The sequence below is a fragment of the Bufo bufo genome, chromosome 3 (genome assembly GCF_905171765.1).
Source record: "Bufo bufo chromosome 3, aBufBuf1.1, whole genome shotgun sequence".
Taxonomy (NCBI): Eukaryota; Metazoa; Chordata; class Amphibia; order Anura; family Bufonidae; genus Bufo; species Bufo bufo.
In genome coordinates this window covers 694,478,597-694,493,726 of record NC_053391.1, presented here as the reverse complement: position 1 = coordinate 694,493,726, position 15,130 = coordinate 694,478,597, and the positions used below count along the sequence as shown (strand labels likewise).

The 15,130-nt window shown below is 48.7% G+C and overlaps 2 protein-coding genes across 4 annotated transcripts in view; one reads left to right on the top strand and one right to left on the bottom strand.

Annotated features, from left to right (window-relative positions):
- Window positions 1-15,130, top strand: part of LOC120996590 (transmembrane O-methyltransferase homolog) — a 372,830-nt gene that overhangs the window by 244,929 nt on the left and 112,771 nt on the right. The window lies entirely within an intron of this gene.
- NUMA1 (nuclear mitotic apparatus protein 1) overlaps window positions 1-15,130 on the bottom strand; it is a 64,046-nt gene that overhangs the window by 33,807 nt on the left and 15,109 nt on the right. For 2 of the 3 annotated variants that reach the window (XM_040426575.1, XM_040426576.1), the window contains exons 5-13: window positions 7,891-7,979; window positions 7,515-7,595; window positions 7,347-7,437; window positions 5,099-5,231; window positions 4,866-5,023; window positions 3,513-3,627; window positions 2,437-2,554; window positions 1,653-1,793; window positions 66-188 (exon numbers count right to left, since the gene is read on the bottom strand). In XM_040426575.1, coding sequence (XP_040282509.1) covers window positions 66-188; window positions 1,653-1,793; window positions 2,437-2,554; window positions 3,513-3,627; window positions 4,866-5,023; window positions 5,099-5,231; window positions 7,347-7,437; window positions 7,515-7,595; window positions 7,891-7,979 — 1,049 coding nt within the window. The remainder of the gene's footprint in view (window positions 1-65; window positions 189-1,652; window positions 1,794-2,436; window positions 2,555-3,512; window positions 3,628-4,865; window positions 5,024-5,098; window positions 5,232-7,346; window positions 7,438-7,514; window positions 7,596-7,890; window positions 7,980-15,130) is intronic. The other variant, XM_040426577.1, reaches the window with a different exon arrangement.

Below are 15,130 nucleotides of genomic sequence, written 5' to 3'. Positions count from 1 at the left end.
TGGTCAGCAAGCGGGACCGTATATAAATGTGCACCCTCGCTCCTTCCATCATGCATGTTACTTACCTTGAGGACATCGCCTAATCGCTCCCCTTTATCATGAGATTCACTGTCTCTCATCATCTTTAGCTGGTCTTCCAACATGGAGATTTTCTCCTGCAAGATCTGGTTGCGTTCCTCCAGACTTTTCTGTAAGAAAAAATAAAATAAAAAGTGTGAACCAGCAAAAACAGGAATACTTTGTCACTAAAGAACCCACTCCCACATCTACCAGGGCCATTCACTTCTTGGGACTCATAGAAGTCAATGGAGTGGTTGACCAACATGCGCACTACTGCGCCATCGCAGGATCGCTGTGGGTCCCAGAGGTCAGACACGCAATGATCATGTTCATTACCCATCATGTGGATCCTGTTTGAGAGACCTGGACCCTTATCCTATGACTAACATTACGGTGTCTTTACTAGGTCTGGGGTAGGTTTTAGCAGTCTTCACATAAAGACATAAACCAGTTGTCTGCAGTGGTGGCTTGTACTGGTTTCCCAAACATGAAGATCCACAGTTTACAAACTCTGTACTATGTTGTACTGAGGGACCATTAAAGGGGTATTCCTATCGGGACATTTAAGGCTTATTGCTAGTATATGCCATAAGTGTCCAATAGGTATGGGTCCTCTGGGACCTGCTCTTATCTCAGGAACGGGGCCCCTTCAAGCCTCTCCATTCACTGCTATAGGACTTCCAAAAGCAGCATGCTCGTCAGCCCCATAGCAGTGAATGGAAAGAAAGCCCAGCATGCATGGCCATCCTTCCATTGACCTGGGATTTCTGAAACTAGCAGAGCCAGCTTGGCCATTACCAGAAGTTTCAAAGTGGAGAATGGAGGGGTGGTAGTGCATGCGTAGCTTGCCACGTTCCTGAGATAGGAGGTGGGACCTGCTCCTTCTGGACATTTATAGCACATCCTGGTAATATGCCGTAAATGTTCTAGATGTGAACATCCGATTAAATGCTTCGGAAAAAACCCTAATGAAATAACTAGGAATGAACAGCTTGAGGCGTCTCCGTTATAAATGTCATCTTTAATCCACATTTCACATCGCCAATCTAAATCCGAGATGTTATCAGGCCCGCCGTATTCCAGCAATAAACACCGAACAGCAAATAAATCTAAAAAAAAGAGCTGGCGCCGATCAAAACGTCTGCGACAAACAAGTATAGCCTGTAATTAGACACAGACAATCAATCACAGAGACGCTGCCGATTCGCTGTGTGGATTCTGTACAAGACAATAGGTTGTAAAAACCCCACCGCCTGGACCGAAAGGCGCGCAGCGGATTCTTCACGAATTTCACTACAAACACAATAAAATAAGTTTTCGTCATGTGGACTCGGCCTCAAGGGTGACGGGAAAAAAATCCATTGTGAATTTTGCTGCGGTAATTTCACCGATTGCATCCCATGGTGCACGATGTGCATTTAAAATCCGCAAAGTGTGTCAATTCATGCATCGCTACGTGTGAACATATCCTAAGGGTAGGTTTCCAAAATAATTATATTAAGATTTTTAAAGTTTGACCACTGATGAAGCCCCAGTAGAAAAAAAAAAATAAGCTTGGAGATCCCACTGTACAGCGTTCATCGTGATTTTACCTTTTCGGTTATGGCCGCGTTGAGCTCGTTCTCCAGCTGACTCTGCTGCTTCTGCCATGCGGCCACCGACGCGTCGTGCTCTTCAGAGGTCTCATTGAGAGCGTCCTGCAGCTGTGCCAGACGACTGGACAAGTCTCGTACCTGGGCAGAGCATCAGACGGATACCAGCTCAATACAAGTGAAAGCAGAAATGGACACCAGAACGGAAGAGAAGTCAAGTGCTGACTGCAGACCACGCTCTCCGCCTAGTCATCTACAGAGACCAGAACACTCAAATGTAAATTAAAGGGATGTCCCCGTTATGATGGGGTGTAACTGCTTGGACCATCGGCCAAATATCATGTGAACTCCCATGTTGGACTAGGTCTGAGACTGAGGGCCCATTCACACGGCCATATGAACGGGTTTGCACACGTTCTGCAATTTTGTGGAACAGCTGTGGGCCCATTCATTTCAATGGGGCCATAAAAGACACGGACAGTACACCGTGTGCTGTCCGCATCCGTAGTTCCGTTCTGCGGCCCCACAAAAAAAGCTAGAACATGTCCTATTATTGTCCACAATTGCGGACAATAGGCATTTTCTAGGATAGTGACAGCCATGGGCGGTCCGCAAGTTGCCGAGTGCACACGGGCCGATATAAGTGTTGCGCGGATCCGCAAAACACAACGGTCGTCTGAATGAGCCCTTGGTTCTACATAGCACTGAACGTGCCAGTGAATGGAGCCCCAAACCCAAGAAGCCATGAGCAGGAGACCCCCACAGCCGGCCGCGAGGCACTTACCTTGTACGAGAGGTCTCCGTTCTCATCAGAGAGCTGGTCGTTCTTCCGCTCCAGCTGGTTCCTGTCCGTCTTCATATCTTGACACTGCTTGAGGGCGTCCCGGAGACGGATTATGAGGCTGACAGAGAAATGTACAGGCCATCCATATAACAAACAGCAAATATGGTCCCAATTAAATTAACCTCTTAATAGCTGGTCCTTAAGGATACTTTCCCCGCCCCCCCATTTTGCCTCACTTCTGCAGCAATGACTTTTTTCTGCACCTCTTGGGGGTTACATATGAGCAGCAGGCTTATAGTACAGACAACCTTTATGCCCCTGGTGACACCACGGGGGGGGAAACTATTTTGAGGATTGCCCAACGCATGTGTTAAAGAGATGACGTGAACAGATGAAAGACCCAACCAGGACAGAGCTCATGTGATTGACGCTTTTACCTCTTTCCACTCAGCACCACAGTATTACACAGCTGAAAGTAATAAGTGGAAGGGTACTCCCATCTGGCCATAAATGACCGATCAGCAGGGGTCCCACCTCTGACACCTGCTCCCATCTCAAAATCAATAGTGTGCAAGCATGACCGCCGATGCCGAATTGCAGGGTGGTCGTAACCATGGAAACGAGCAGTGTATAATGTGATAGAAAAATGAATCCAGCCAGCAGAGGAAGCAATATGGACAATCACAATACATTAGTAAGTGCCTGGTATTTACTCTCTCTACATGATGACTGTCACTTGGTGATATGAGACAACCTCTAACTCTGGGGTCCAATTCTTAAGATAGGCTTGGTGCTTCATTTTCAGTACCTCTACTTGACGTCTAACGCTACATTCACATCTGAGTCGGAGGCTCCGTTCAGGGCCTCCATCAGATAGATAAGTCCTGCATTCAGGACTATTCTCTACTAAAGAAAATAAACGCTCTCCCGAACATCAGTGGGATCTGTTAGGCTCCATTCCTGTCCGGTATTTACAGAATCTGGCACTTCCGTTATTTTCAATCTTCTGCTTCCATAAAGAGCAAAAGAACGGAAATAAATAGCGCTGATGTAAAAGCGCCCTAAGTCGGCCTCACCTCTCGTTCTTCTCCCGCAGCTCCTTCATCTCTTGGGGCTCCTGCTGGTCTGTCTGCTTTTCACTCAGCACCACCAGACGCTCGATGCGCTGCTGCATGAGGAAAATCTGCGCCTCTGTGAACGTGATGTGAGATATGAGGGCAAAAATTGAATTTTTTGTACTTACGGCAAAATCCCTTTCTCGTTATATGCATTGAAGGACAACGCACTGTGGGCATATGCCCATCTGCCCCTAGGAGGCTGGCATTGGAAATAAAAAATAAAAAAAAGTGTTGGCTCTGCCCAGGATATACCCTCTGCACAGTCACTGGACTAACAGCAGGAGAGAAGCGAACCGAAAACAAAAATCATGTCCATAAGGGAACCAAACAGAACCAACATCCAAGGAGGAGTAAGAAAACAGAAGAGAAACAAAGGGTGAGATCAGTGCACCCAACGAGAAAGGGATTGCACTTACAAAAAAACTATTTTCTGGTGAATGACATTGGGGGACACCGAACCATGGGACATCCCAAAACAATCCCCAGGGGTGATGTACAGTGTTCCTCAGCTCCAGTTCTCGGAGGCCCACCTGTTGGTCATGATTTGAGAACATCCCACAGACTGAATACCTGTGGTAAGTCCTGATGCATCACCTGCTCAATACTGGTCGGCGGTGGGACCTGAGGACTGTAGATGAGGAACACTGATCTAGCGCACTGCCTCCTGGAGAACCTTGTGACCCAAACTGGTAACATCTGGAAAAGAGAGCAGAGGGCCCGGAGAGAAAGGTAATGAGGGGCCGAGGAAAAGCGGAGGGTCTGGTGACCAAGGTGGACTGGGGCCAAAAAAGGTGGAGGGCTCAGGGAGTAATGTAGAGAAGGGATAGGAGAAGGCCTGGGACAAAAGGTGGATGGGTCCAGGGACCAAGAGGGCAGAAGGGGAGAGGCGCCTGGGACAACCTAACCTAGAAAGGGGAAATACCATCCGGGGTCTTTGGGGACCACAGGGTCGCCCTGTCTGCACGTCATGTCTGCCTCCTATGGACAGTAGACTCACTGGTTAGACCTGTCTGTGGAGAGGGGATAACCTAGGCGGATCCCACACTTTTTCCTTCTATTGTCAGCCAGACATAGACGCATGGTGCTGCGTCCCCAATGCCATTTAGGAGAAATTACTACTTCAGGAATATTTCTAAGCTATAGGGGGTTGTGCAGGATTAGAAAAACATGGCCACTTCCTTCCAGAGAGCAGAGTTGTGTGGGGTACTGCACTTCAATGCCAGACACAACCCAGGGATGATGTTTCTGAAGACAGCGGCCATGTTTACCTAACCAGATAATAACCATCCTCACAGCTCCTGGATGTCTCACCCTTTTCCGCCATGCGCTTCTTAGTCTCAGACAGCTCCAGTTCCAGCTCATCCCTCAAGTCTCGTCCCTCAATCAGCTGCTTCCGGAGCCTCCGTATCTGGAACTGTGGCATGTGCAGCACCTCGCTAATCGGAGAGGAGGGAGAGTCCAACGGCAAACTGCAAGACGACAGAGTCAGAGGGAGGGGCGGAAAACAAAAAGCAACCACTGAGCGGGTCATACAAGATTATTACCTCTTCAAGGTGGAAGATGAGGCAATGCGATGCAGCTCCAGAAACCGCACCTGTGTCTTCCTAGCTGGCAAATTTGGAGACATGGTCTCATCAGAGCTGGAGGCGCTGTCACTGGAGGAGATGACCCGGGCTGCTCATAGGAAGAAGACATTACTCATATCAGTATATCTGAACTAGAGGAAGCTGAGGAGATTACTACATACAGATATATACAGCCTCCACTAGAGGGAGCTCAGGAGATTACTACATACAGATATATACAGCCACCACTAGAGGGAGCTCAGGATACTACTACATACAGATATATACAGCCACCACTAGAGGGAGCTCAGGAGATTACTACATACAGATATATACAGCCACCACTAGAGGGAGCTCAGGAGATTACTGCATACAGATATATACATCCACCACTAGGAGGAGCTCAGGAGATTACTACATACAGATAAATACAGCCACCACTAGGAGGAGCTCAGGAGATTACTACATACAGATATATACAGCCATCACTAGAGGGAGCTCAGGAGATTACTGCATACAGATATATACATCCACCACTAGGAGGAGCTCAGGAGATTACTACATACAGATATATACAGCCACCACTAGGAGGAGCTCAGGAGACTACTACATACAGATATATACAGCCACCACTAGAGGGAGCTCAGGATATTACTACATACAGATATATACAGCCACCACTAGAGGGAGCTCAGGAGATTACTACATACAGATATATACAGCCACCACTAGAGGAGCTCAGGATATTACTACATACAGATATATACAGCCACCACTAGAGGGAGCTCAGGAGATTACTACATACAGATATATACAGCCACCACTAGAGGGAGCTCAGGAGATTACTGCATACAGAGATATACAGCCACCACTAGGAGGAGCTCAGGAGATTACTGCATACAGATAAATACAGCCACCACTAGAGGGAGCTCAGGAGATTACTGCATACAGCTATATACAGCCACCACTAGAGGGAGCTCAGGAGATTACTGCATACAGATATATACAGCCACCACTAGAGGGAGCTCAGGAGATTACTGCATACAGCTATATACAGCCACCACTAGAGGGAGCTCAGGAGAGTACTACATACAGATATATACAGCCACCACTAGAGGGAGCTCAGGAGATTACTACATACAGATATATACAGCCTCCACTAGAGGGAGCTCAGGAGATTACTACATACAGATAAATACAGCCACCACTAGGAGGAGCTCAGGAGATTACTACATACAGATATATACAGCCATCACTAGAGGGAGCTCAGGAGATTACTGCATACAGATATATACATCCACCACTAGGAGGAGCTCAGGAGATTACTACATACAGATATATACAGCCATCACTAGAGGGAGCTCAGGAGATTACTGCATACAGATATATACAGCCACCACTAGGAGGAGCTCAGGAGACTACTACATACAGATATATACAGCCACCACTAGAGGGAGCTCAGGATATTACTACATACAGATATATACAGCCACCACTAGAGGGAGCTCAGGAGACTACTACATACAGATATATACAGCCACCACTAGAGGGAGCTCAGGATATTACTACATACAGATATATACAGCCACCACTAGGAGGAGCTCAGGAGACTACTACATACAGATATATACAGCCACCACTAGAGGGAGCTCAGGAGATTACTACATACAGATATATACAGCCACCATTAGAGGGAGCTCAGGATATTACTACATACAGATATATACAGCCACCACTAGAGGGAGCTCAGGAGATTACTACATACAGATATATACAGCCACCACTAGAGGGAGCTCAGGAGATTACTGCATACAGAGATATACAGCCACCACTAGGAGGAGCTCAGGAGATTACTGCATACAGATAAATACAGCCACCACTAGAGGGAGCTCAGGAGATTACTGCATACAGCTATATACAGCCACCACTAGAGGGAGCTCAGGAGATTACTGCATACAGATATATACAGCCACCACTAGAGGGAGCTCAGGAGATTACTACATACAGATATATACAGCCACCACTAGAGGGAGCTCAGGAGATTACTACATACAGATATATACAGCCACCACTAGAGGGAGCTCAGGAGATTACTACATACATATATATACAGCCACCACTAGAGGGAGCTCAGGAGAGTACTGCATACAGATATATACAGCCACCACTAGAGGGAGCTCAGGAGAGTACTGCATACAGATATATACAGCCACCAGTAGAGAGGTACCTTTCCTCTGCAGGAAGCTGATCAGCTTATCATCCAACGACGGGTCGTCTTCATTATCCAGAACGAACCTGAGGATGGAGGCGAGCTCGGTCTGCAGGAGAACACAGGGGCGGTCATGTCTGTGTCCTTCCCTGACACACCTCTCCCCCCCGCAGGGACAGGACTCACCTGCGTCTTATGATCGAAGGTCTCCCACTCCTGAGAGTTCTTACACTTCATGTTGGAGACGTAGAAGAGCAGGACGATGACCTGCAGGAAGGACACTGGTTATAAGACTCTCAGGGGTATATCTGTGTGTACAAGACTGTACCCCTCACCCACCCCCAGGGGGTGACACCCCATCAAATGGAATAGATGGCACCATGTACGGGAACAGCACCAGAGGAGCCAGTAATATACATGTACGTAGCATTTCAATTGGATCTTCCACGTTTTACAATCAGATTGTGCGGTTACTGAACGTACACCCCTACACCCGCCAGGACGGAGGACAGCGCCATCTAGTGGTACTGAGCAGCGCAGATCTGTCACATGATCCAGTTACCTTACATATCTCCAGCTCACTGTTCTCCCCGAGTAAAATCTTCTGCCACTGCACCAAATCCTCAGCTCTAGAGCCACATCTGCAGTGCCCTGCGGAGAAGCAAAAACCAAAGACACTCAGTTTACAGTAGTACTGTGCCGCCATCTCTGTGGCAAGACAGATACGGGCAAAGAAAGGGTATCCGTGGCCTCAGAGTAAGATGTCTCTGCCCTTATATCACACCAAGAGGATCTCTCTGAAGACATTATGTATAACCTTACTGCTGGTGAAGGAGTGTATTCACACACAGGAGATTCATCGCAGTAATTGTTGTGTTCTAGTCATGTGAAGGAGGTTTACAGAAATCAACCACATTCAGGAGTACGGTACTGCTGCGTCCAAACATACTTATAATCCAGAGCTGCACTCATAATTCTGAAGACGTAGGAGCTGAAACCCGTTAGCACTGCCACCTGTTCAGTGTGCATTCTGGAGAGACTCCACCAGCAGAATAGTGAGGGCAGCTCTGGAGTAGAATACAGGATGTAACTCAGGATCAGTACAGGATAAGTAATGTATGTACACAGTGACTGCACCAGCAGAATAGTGAGGGCAGCTCTGGAGTAGAATACAGGATGTAACTCAGGATCAGTACAGGATAAGTAATGTATGTACACAGTGACTGCACCAGCAGAATAGTGAGTGCAGCTCTGGAGTATAATACAGAATCTTTTATTCTAGGTTTTTGAGTAGTGAAGAACAGGAATGCAGATTTTGGAAAAAATGGGTTCCTTTATGGTGGTTTGAGTGAGGGAAATGTCTGATCCGTAGATATTAACAGAAGTCGGTTTTTGGCAGGAGACAGACAGTCAAGGGGTTTAACCACCTCAGCCCCTAGGGCTTAAACACCCTGAAAGTCCAGGCCACTTTTTACACTTCTGACCTACACTACTTTGACCGTTTATTGCTCGGTCATGCAACTTACCACCCAAATGAATTTTACCTCCTTTTCTTCTCACTAATAGAGCTTTCATTTGGTGGTATTTCATTGCTGCTGACATTTTTACTTTTTTTTGTTATTAATCGAAATTTAACGATTTTTTTGCAAAAAAAAAATGACATTTTTCAATTTCAGTTGTAAAATTTTGCAAAAAAAATGACATCCATATATAATTTTTTCTCTAAATTTATTGTTCTACATGTCTTTGATTAAAAAAAAATGTTTGGGTAAAAAAAAAAAAAAATGGTTTGGGTAAAAGTTATAGCGTTTACAAACTATGGTACAAAAATGTGAATTTCCGCTTTTTGAAGCAGCTCTGACTTTCTGAGCACCTGTCATGTTTCCTGAGGTCCTACAATGGCCAGACAGTACAAACACCCCACAAATGACCCCATTTCGGAAAGTAGACACCCTAAGGTATTCACTGATGGGCATAGTGAGTTCATAGAACTTTTTATTTTTTGTCACAAGTTAGCGGAAAATGATGATTTTTTATTTTTTTTTTCCCTTACAAAGTCTCATATTCCACTAACTTGACAAAAAATAAAAAAAATTCTAGTAACTTGCCATGCTCCTCACAGAATACCTTGGGGTGTCTTCTTTCCAAAATGGGGTCACTTGTGGGGTAGTTATACTGCCCTGGCATTCTAGGGGCCCTAATGTGTGGTAAGGAGTTTGAAATCAAAATCTGTAAAAAATGCCCTGTGAAATCCGAAAGGTGCTCTTTGGAATATGGCCCCTTTGCCCACCTAGGCTGCAAAAAAGTGTCACACATCTGGTATCACCGTACTCAGGAGAAGTTGGGCAATGTGTTTTGGGGTGTCATTTTACATATACCCATGCTGGGTGAGATAAATATCTCGGCAAAAGACAACTTTTCCCATTTTTTTTATACAAAGTTGGCATTTGACCAAGATATTTCTCTCACCCAGCATGGGTATATGTAAAATGACACCCCAAAACACATTGCCCAACTTCTCCCGAGTACGGCGATACCAGATGTGTGACACTTTTTTGCAGCCTAGATGCGCAAAGGGTCCCAAATTCCTTTTAGGAGGGCATTTTTAGACATTTGGATCCCAGACTTCTTCTCACACTTTAGGGCCCCTAAAATGCCAGGGCAGTATAAATACCCCACATGTGACCCCATTTTGGAAAGAAGACACCCCAAGGTATTCAATGAGGGGCATGGCGAGTTCATAGTAATTTATTTTTTTTTGGCACAATTTAGCGGAAATTGATTTTTTTTTCTCACAAAGTCTCCCTTTCCGCTAACTTGGGACAAAAATTTCAATCTTTCATGGACTCAATATGCCCCTCAGCGAATACCTTGGGGTGTCTTCTTTCCGAAATGGGGTCACATGTGGGGTAGTTATACTGCCCTGGCATTTTAGCGGCCCTAAAGCGTGAGAAGAAGTCTGGAATATAAATGTCTAAAAAAATTTAAGCATTTGGATTCCGTGAGGGGTATGGTGAGTTCATGTGAGATTTAATTTTTTGACACAAGTTAGTGGAATATGAGACTTTGTAAGAAAAAACAAAAAACTATTTCCGCTAACTTGGGCCAAAAAAATGTCTGAATGGAGCCTTACAGGGGGGTGATCAATGACAGGGGGGTGATCAGGGAGTCTATATGGGGTGATCACCCCCGTCATTGATCACCCCCCTGTAAGGCTCCATTCAGACGTCCATATGCGTTTTGCGGATCCGATCCATGTATCCGTAAAAAACATACGGACGTCTGAATGGAGCCTTACAAGGGGGTGATCAATGATAAGGGGGTGATCAATGACAGGGGGGTGATCAGGGAGTCTATATGGGGTGATCAAGGGTTAATAAGTGACAGGGGGGGGGGGTGTAGTGTAGTGGTGTTTGGTGCTACTTATTACTGAGCTGCCTGTGTCCTCTGGTGGTCGATCCAAGCAAAGGGGACCACCAGAGGACCAGGTAGCAGGTATATTAGACGCTGTTATCAAAACAGATTCTAATATACCTGTTAGGGGTTAAAAAAAAAAAAAATCGCATCTCCAGAGCCTGCCAGCGAACGATCGCCGCTGGCAGGCTGGAGATCCACTCGCTTACCTTCCGATCCTGTGAACGCGCGCGCCTGTGTGCGCGCATTCACAGGAAATCTCGCGTCTCGCGAGATGACGCGTATATGCGCGACTGTGCGCAGAGCTGCCGCCTCCGGAACGCGATCCTGCGTTAGGCGGTCCAGAGTGTAAATTGATGGTTTGGGGGTCAGTAAGGTTTTTTCCCCCACTTTGAGAGGTCAATGTTTTGACATTTTTGTGGTAATTTATTTTGATTCTTTTAGAAATGCGATATTTAGATGTGTAGGATGGGCGGCTTGTATGCGTCCAGAGCTGAAGCCGGACATGACCCGTTCTTCACCCCTGTGAGAGGAGCTTTCATGCTCCGATGCTCTCCCTTCCCCTGTGCTGTTTGTTTATATTGTCACACCTGTTCCCGGTGACATCACCGGCTCCGATGGGTGGGCGTTAGTGCTGCCCTGAGCGGTTTTACAGACGGAAACCTCCAGCTATCATACTGTACAGTACATCACCAGACATGAAGAAAAAGCCTCTGTGCAACGACCGGGGGTGGAATTGGGCATAAGGAATTGCCTTGAAGGCCGCAACCATCCGGCCCAGGACGCGCATTCATAGCCTGATGGACAAGGAAACGGCTTGTGAAGGCGAGCAACCCCTGACTGGAGAGCCACTACCTTGTCCTGAAGAAGGAACACTCGGTCAAGGCGAGTATCGAGGACCATGCATAGGAATTCCATCCTCTGGCTGGAAACAAGGGAAGACTTGGAGTAATTCATGAGCCAGCTGAACTGGGACAGCACGGAGAGGGTGATGTGGAGGCTGGACAGGTTGTCCTCCCGGGACGGAGCCTTCACCAGAAGATCGTCCAGGTAGGGTATTATGGCAACTCCCCTGGCACGGAGAAGTGTGACAAGGGGAGCCAACACTTTGGTGAAGACCCTCAGGGCAGACGCCAGGCCGAAAGGGCAACGCCACAAATTGAAAGAAGAGTTGCAGAGAACCTACCACAAAGCGAAGGTACCTCTGATGAGGCAGAGCTATGGGAACATGCAGGTAGGCGTCTTAGATGTCGATGGACGACAGAAACTCGCCCAACTTGAGGGAAGCGATCACTGACCTGAGGGACTCCATGCGAAAGTGGCGGACACGTACAAAATAATTGAGCGCCTTCAGATCCAAAATGGGGTGCAGAGAACCATCCTTCTTGAGAACGGTGAAAATGTTCGAGTAAAAGCCCTGAAAACGGGACGGGAACAATCACTCCATGCGTGTGAAGCGAATGAATGGTCTGAAAAAAAAAAAAGGGGACGCCCGGGAGGGGGACCTGGGCAGTGTCAACTGGAAGAACAGACCCATGGGAAGGTCGGAGAATTCTATCTTGTATCCAGAGGACACAACCTCCAGAACCCAGGCATCGTCCGCGCTCCATTGCTCCTGAAAGGAGAGCAACCGACCCCCACTCAAGGGGGCAAGCCCATCATGCAGATAACTGCTTTGCAGGCTGGGGGTTTTGAAGGCTTAGGGTGGGCATGCCAGGAGGGCTTGGCCTTGAAGGAAGGTCGCACAGTCTTTTTATCCTGATGGGAAGAGGAGTCCCGAAAGCGCTGAGATCGTAACGCAGACATAGGACGGCGGCGGGGATGGTTCTGGGGTAGGAGAGAGCTTTTTCCACCCGTGGCCTCAGAAATAAGCTCTTCCAAGCGTTTCCCAAAAAGCCAACCACCCAGAAATGGGAAAGATAAGCGCCTTATTGGAGGCCGCATCCGCTGCTCATGCACGAAGCCAAACAGTGCGGCGGGTGGCCACTGAGTTAGCAGCCGCCCTGCTAGAGCGGCATGCCGATTCCAGGGAGGCATCACAAAGGTACCAGAATGCCTGGAGAAGATGAGAAACAAGGAGATGGAGATCCCCCTGAGTAGAATCCTGGGATAAAGACCGAACAAGCTGTTTGCCCCATACTACACAGGCCTTAGCCACCCATGACGCAGCAAAGGCGGGACGGATAGCGGAACACACTGCGACAAATGCAGACTTGGACAATGAGTCAATCTTGTCCAACGGATCAGACAAGGAGGCTGCGTCAAAGGAAGGGTGGTAGACTTACCAAGTCGGGCCATTTGTGGGTCTACCTGAGGAGGGACAGACCACATAGAAATGGACTCCTCAGAAAAGGGAAAGAGGACGTCTGAGCTCTTGGCGGGCTGAAGACGCCTACCTGGATGACGCCACTCCTTGGCCAGGAGAGCGTCCAAATCCGCATGGTTAGGGAAAACGAAAGCGGGCCGTCTGGAACCGCGAAAAGATACAGATTCCTGAGCCGAAGATGATGGGTCTTTCTGCACGTGGAGAGGAACCCGAACTGCCCTAATGAGTTCCTGCATGGCCACACACAGCCGTGCTCTGCTCCGATCCGAAATCAGAGTTAGCGGTGTCCCCCGAGGCGGCGGAAGGAGCGGCAGGGGAGGATTCGCCGCCAGCCTCAGACATGTCCTGGGAGTGACCCGAGGAGGAGCGGGACATGGTTGTGACAACCCGAGGTCGCTTGCGGGACCTGGTGTTCAGAGCGTGAGCATGCCCTGTCCGCTGAGGGGTCCCTGGGAGGGACAGAGGCGGCTGCAATTTTTGCAGGCAAGCGGTCCAGCAACTCAACTATGGATTGGGAAAATCGGGCAAGGTTCCCTATGGCTTGGGACAGGGAGGCAGCCCATTCAGGAGGGGCCGACACAGAAGGGGTAATCAGGGGGCCAGGCACTGCGCAGAGACAGGCTCAGGTTGACCACATGGCAACTTTTTATTACAGCAGGAGCACGTATAATACGTGGCGATCCCGGGGGGGACCTGGGAATGGGAGTCTTCCCTGGAAGAGGACATGAGGGGGGCGATTGAGAGCCTGAAAAAAAAAAAAAGAAGAAAAAAAAAGTAGCCAGCCAGAGGCTGTCCTACCGGACCCCAGGTGCTGTGTCCCCGAAGAGGTGATGCAGCAGTCGCAGGAGAGTGCCAGGGAAACTCTGCCCACCGCAAAAGCCAGCGCTAAATTGGGATAGGAGAGGAAGGAGACACCTCCCAAGAGCCGAAGAAAAGTGGGGAGGGGTCAAGGAAAAGCCCGGGAAGCGAGGTGGGAAGGATGCGGCCTAGGCAGGGAAGAACCCGGGGACTCAATTAATGGCGCGGCCGGGAAAGGAGCACCTCTGGCGGGAAGGAATCACTGGGGCCCTCCGGAACAGAAAAAAACTGGTGAGGGGGGTTCCTGGAGAGAAGCGACACCCAGAGAGGGAAAAAGTGGGGCAAATAGAGCACCAGGGGTCCGAGGATGGGACAAGAAAGATGCGGCCTAGTCCCCTGCCGAAGCCGGGGACTAAAGTAAAAGAGGGCCCGGAAGATGGGGAGGCCAGGAGGGAGGCAGCCCCGAACTAATTAAGAGGGAGGATACAAGGGCACCCCCCTCTGGAGAATAGACTCCCCACCCCCCCCAGGAGGGAAAGGGGGCAGGGGAATATAACAGGCCCCCCAAATAAGGGACTCCCACCACTAGACCGGATGAGGGGAACAAGTGACAACCCGAGGATGCTAAACCCCATTGGACAGGGACGCAGGGGAAGGGGACAAAGGAGAATACTCACCGTCCTCAGGGTCACCCCTTCGGCAAACTCGTCACAGATGTGGGATCGCCGGCATGCCACTGCGGATGCAGTATGGGGGAATGGGTGACCGGCGAAGCACTACAAGTACGCGCCCGCAGGGGGTGCAACTAAAGTGGATATCCACGATGGAGCCCCATCCTGCAGCAGGCTGAGACCTGACAGAGCAGGTCATGTCTGCCTCCTACGGACACTAGACTAAAGCTGATTGGTTTAGTGTCTGAGCAGAGGGTATAGCCCATCTGGGCGGAGCCAACACTTTTCTAGTGTCAGCTGGGCATATACCCATGGTGCCGTGTCCCCCAATGCCATTCACGAGAAACTATTTTTTTAACTTTATTTTTTGTCCCACTCTGGGACTTCAACTTTTGGGGTTCTGATCCCCTTTACAATGCATTATAATACTTCTGTATTGTGATGCAACAGTGTAATACAGGGGGCTGGATCTCACAGGCTGTCACGGAAGGCATCGGGCTGCCTTACCTGCCATCGTCACAGCAGTGCGGGGACACGATGGAAGCTCCGCTCCCAGCACGTGCTACTGTCAGCGCTGACCGCGGCACATCAAG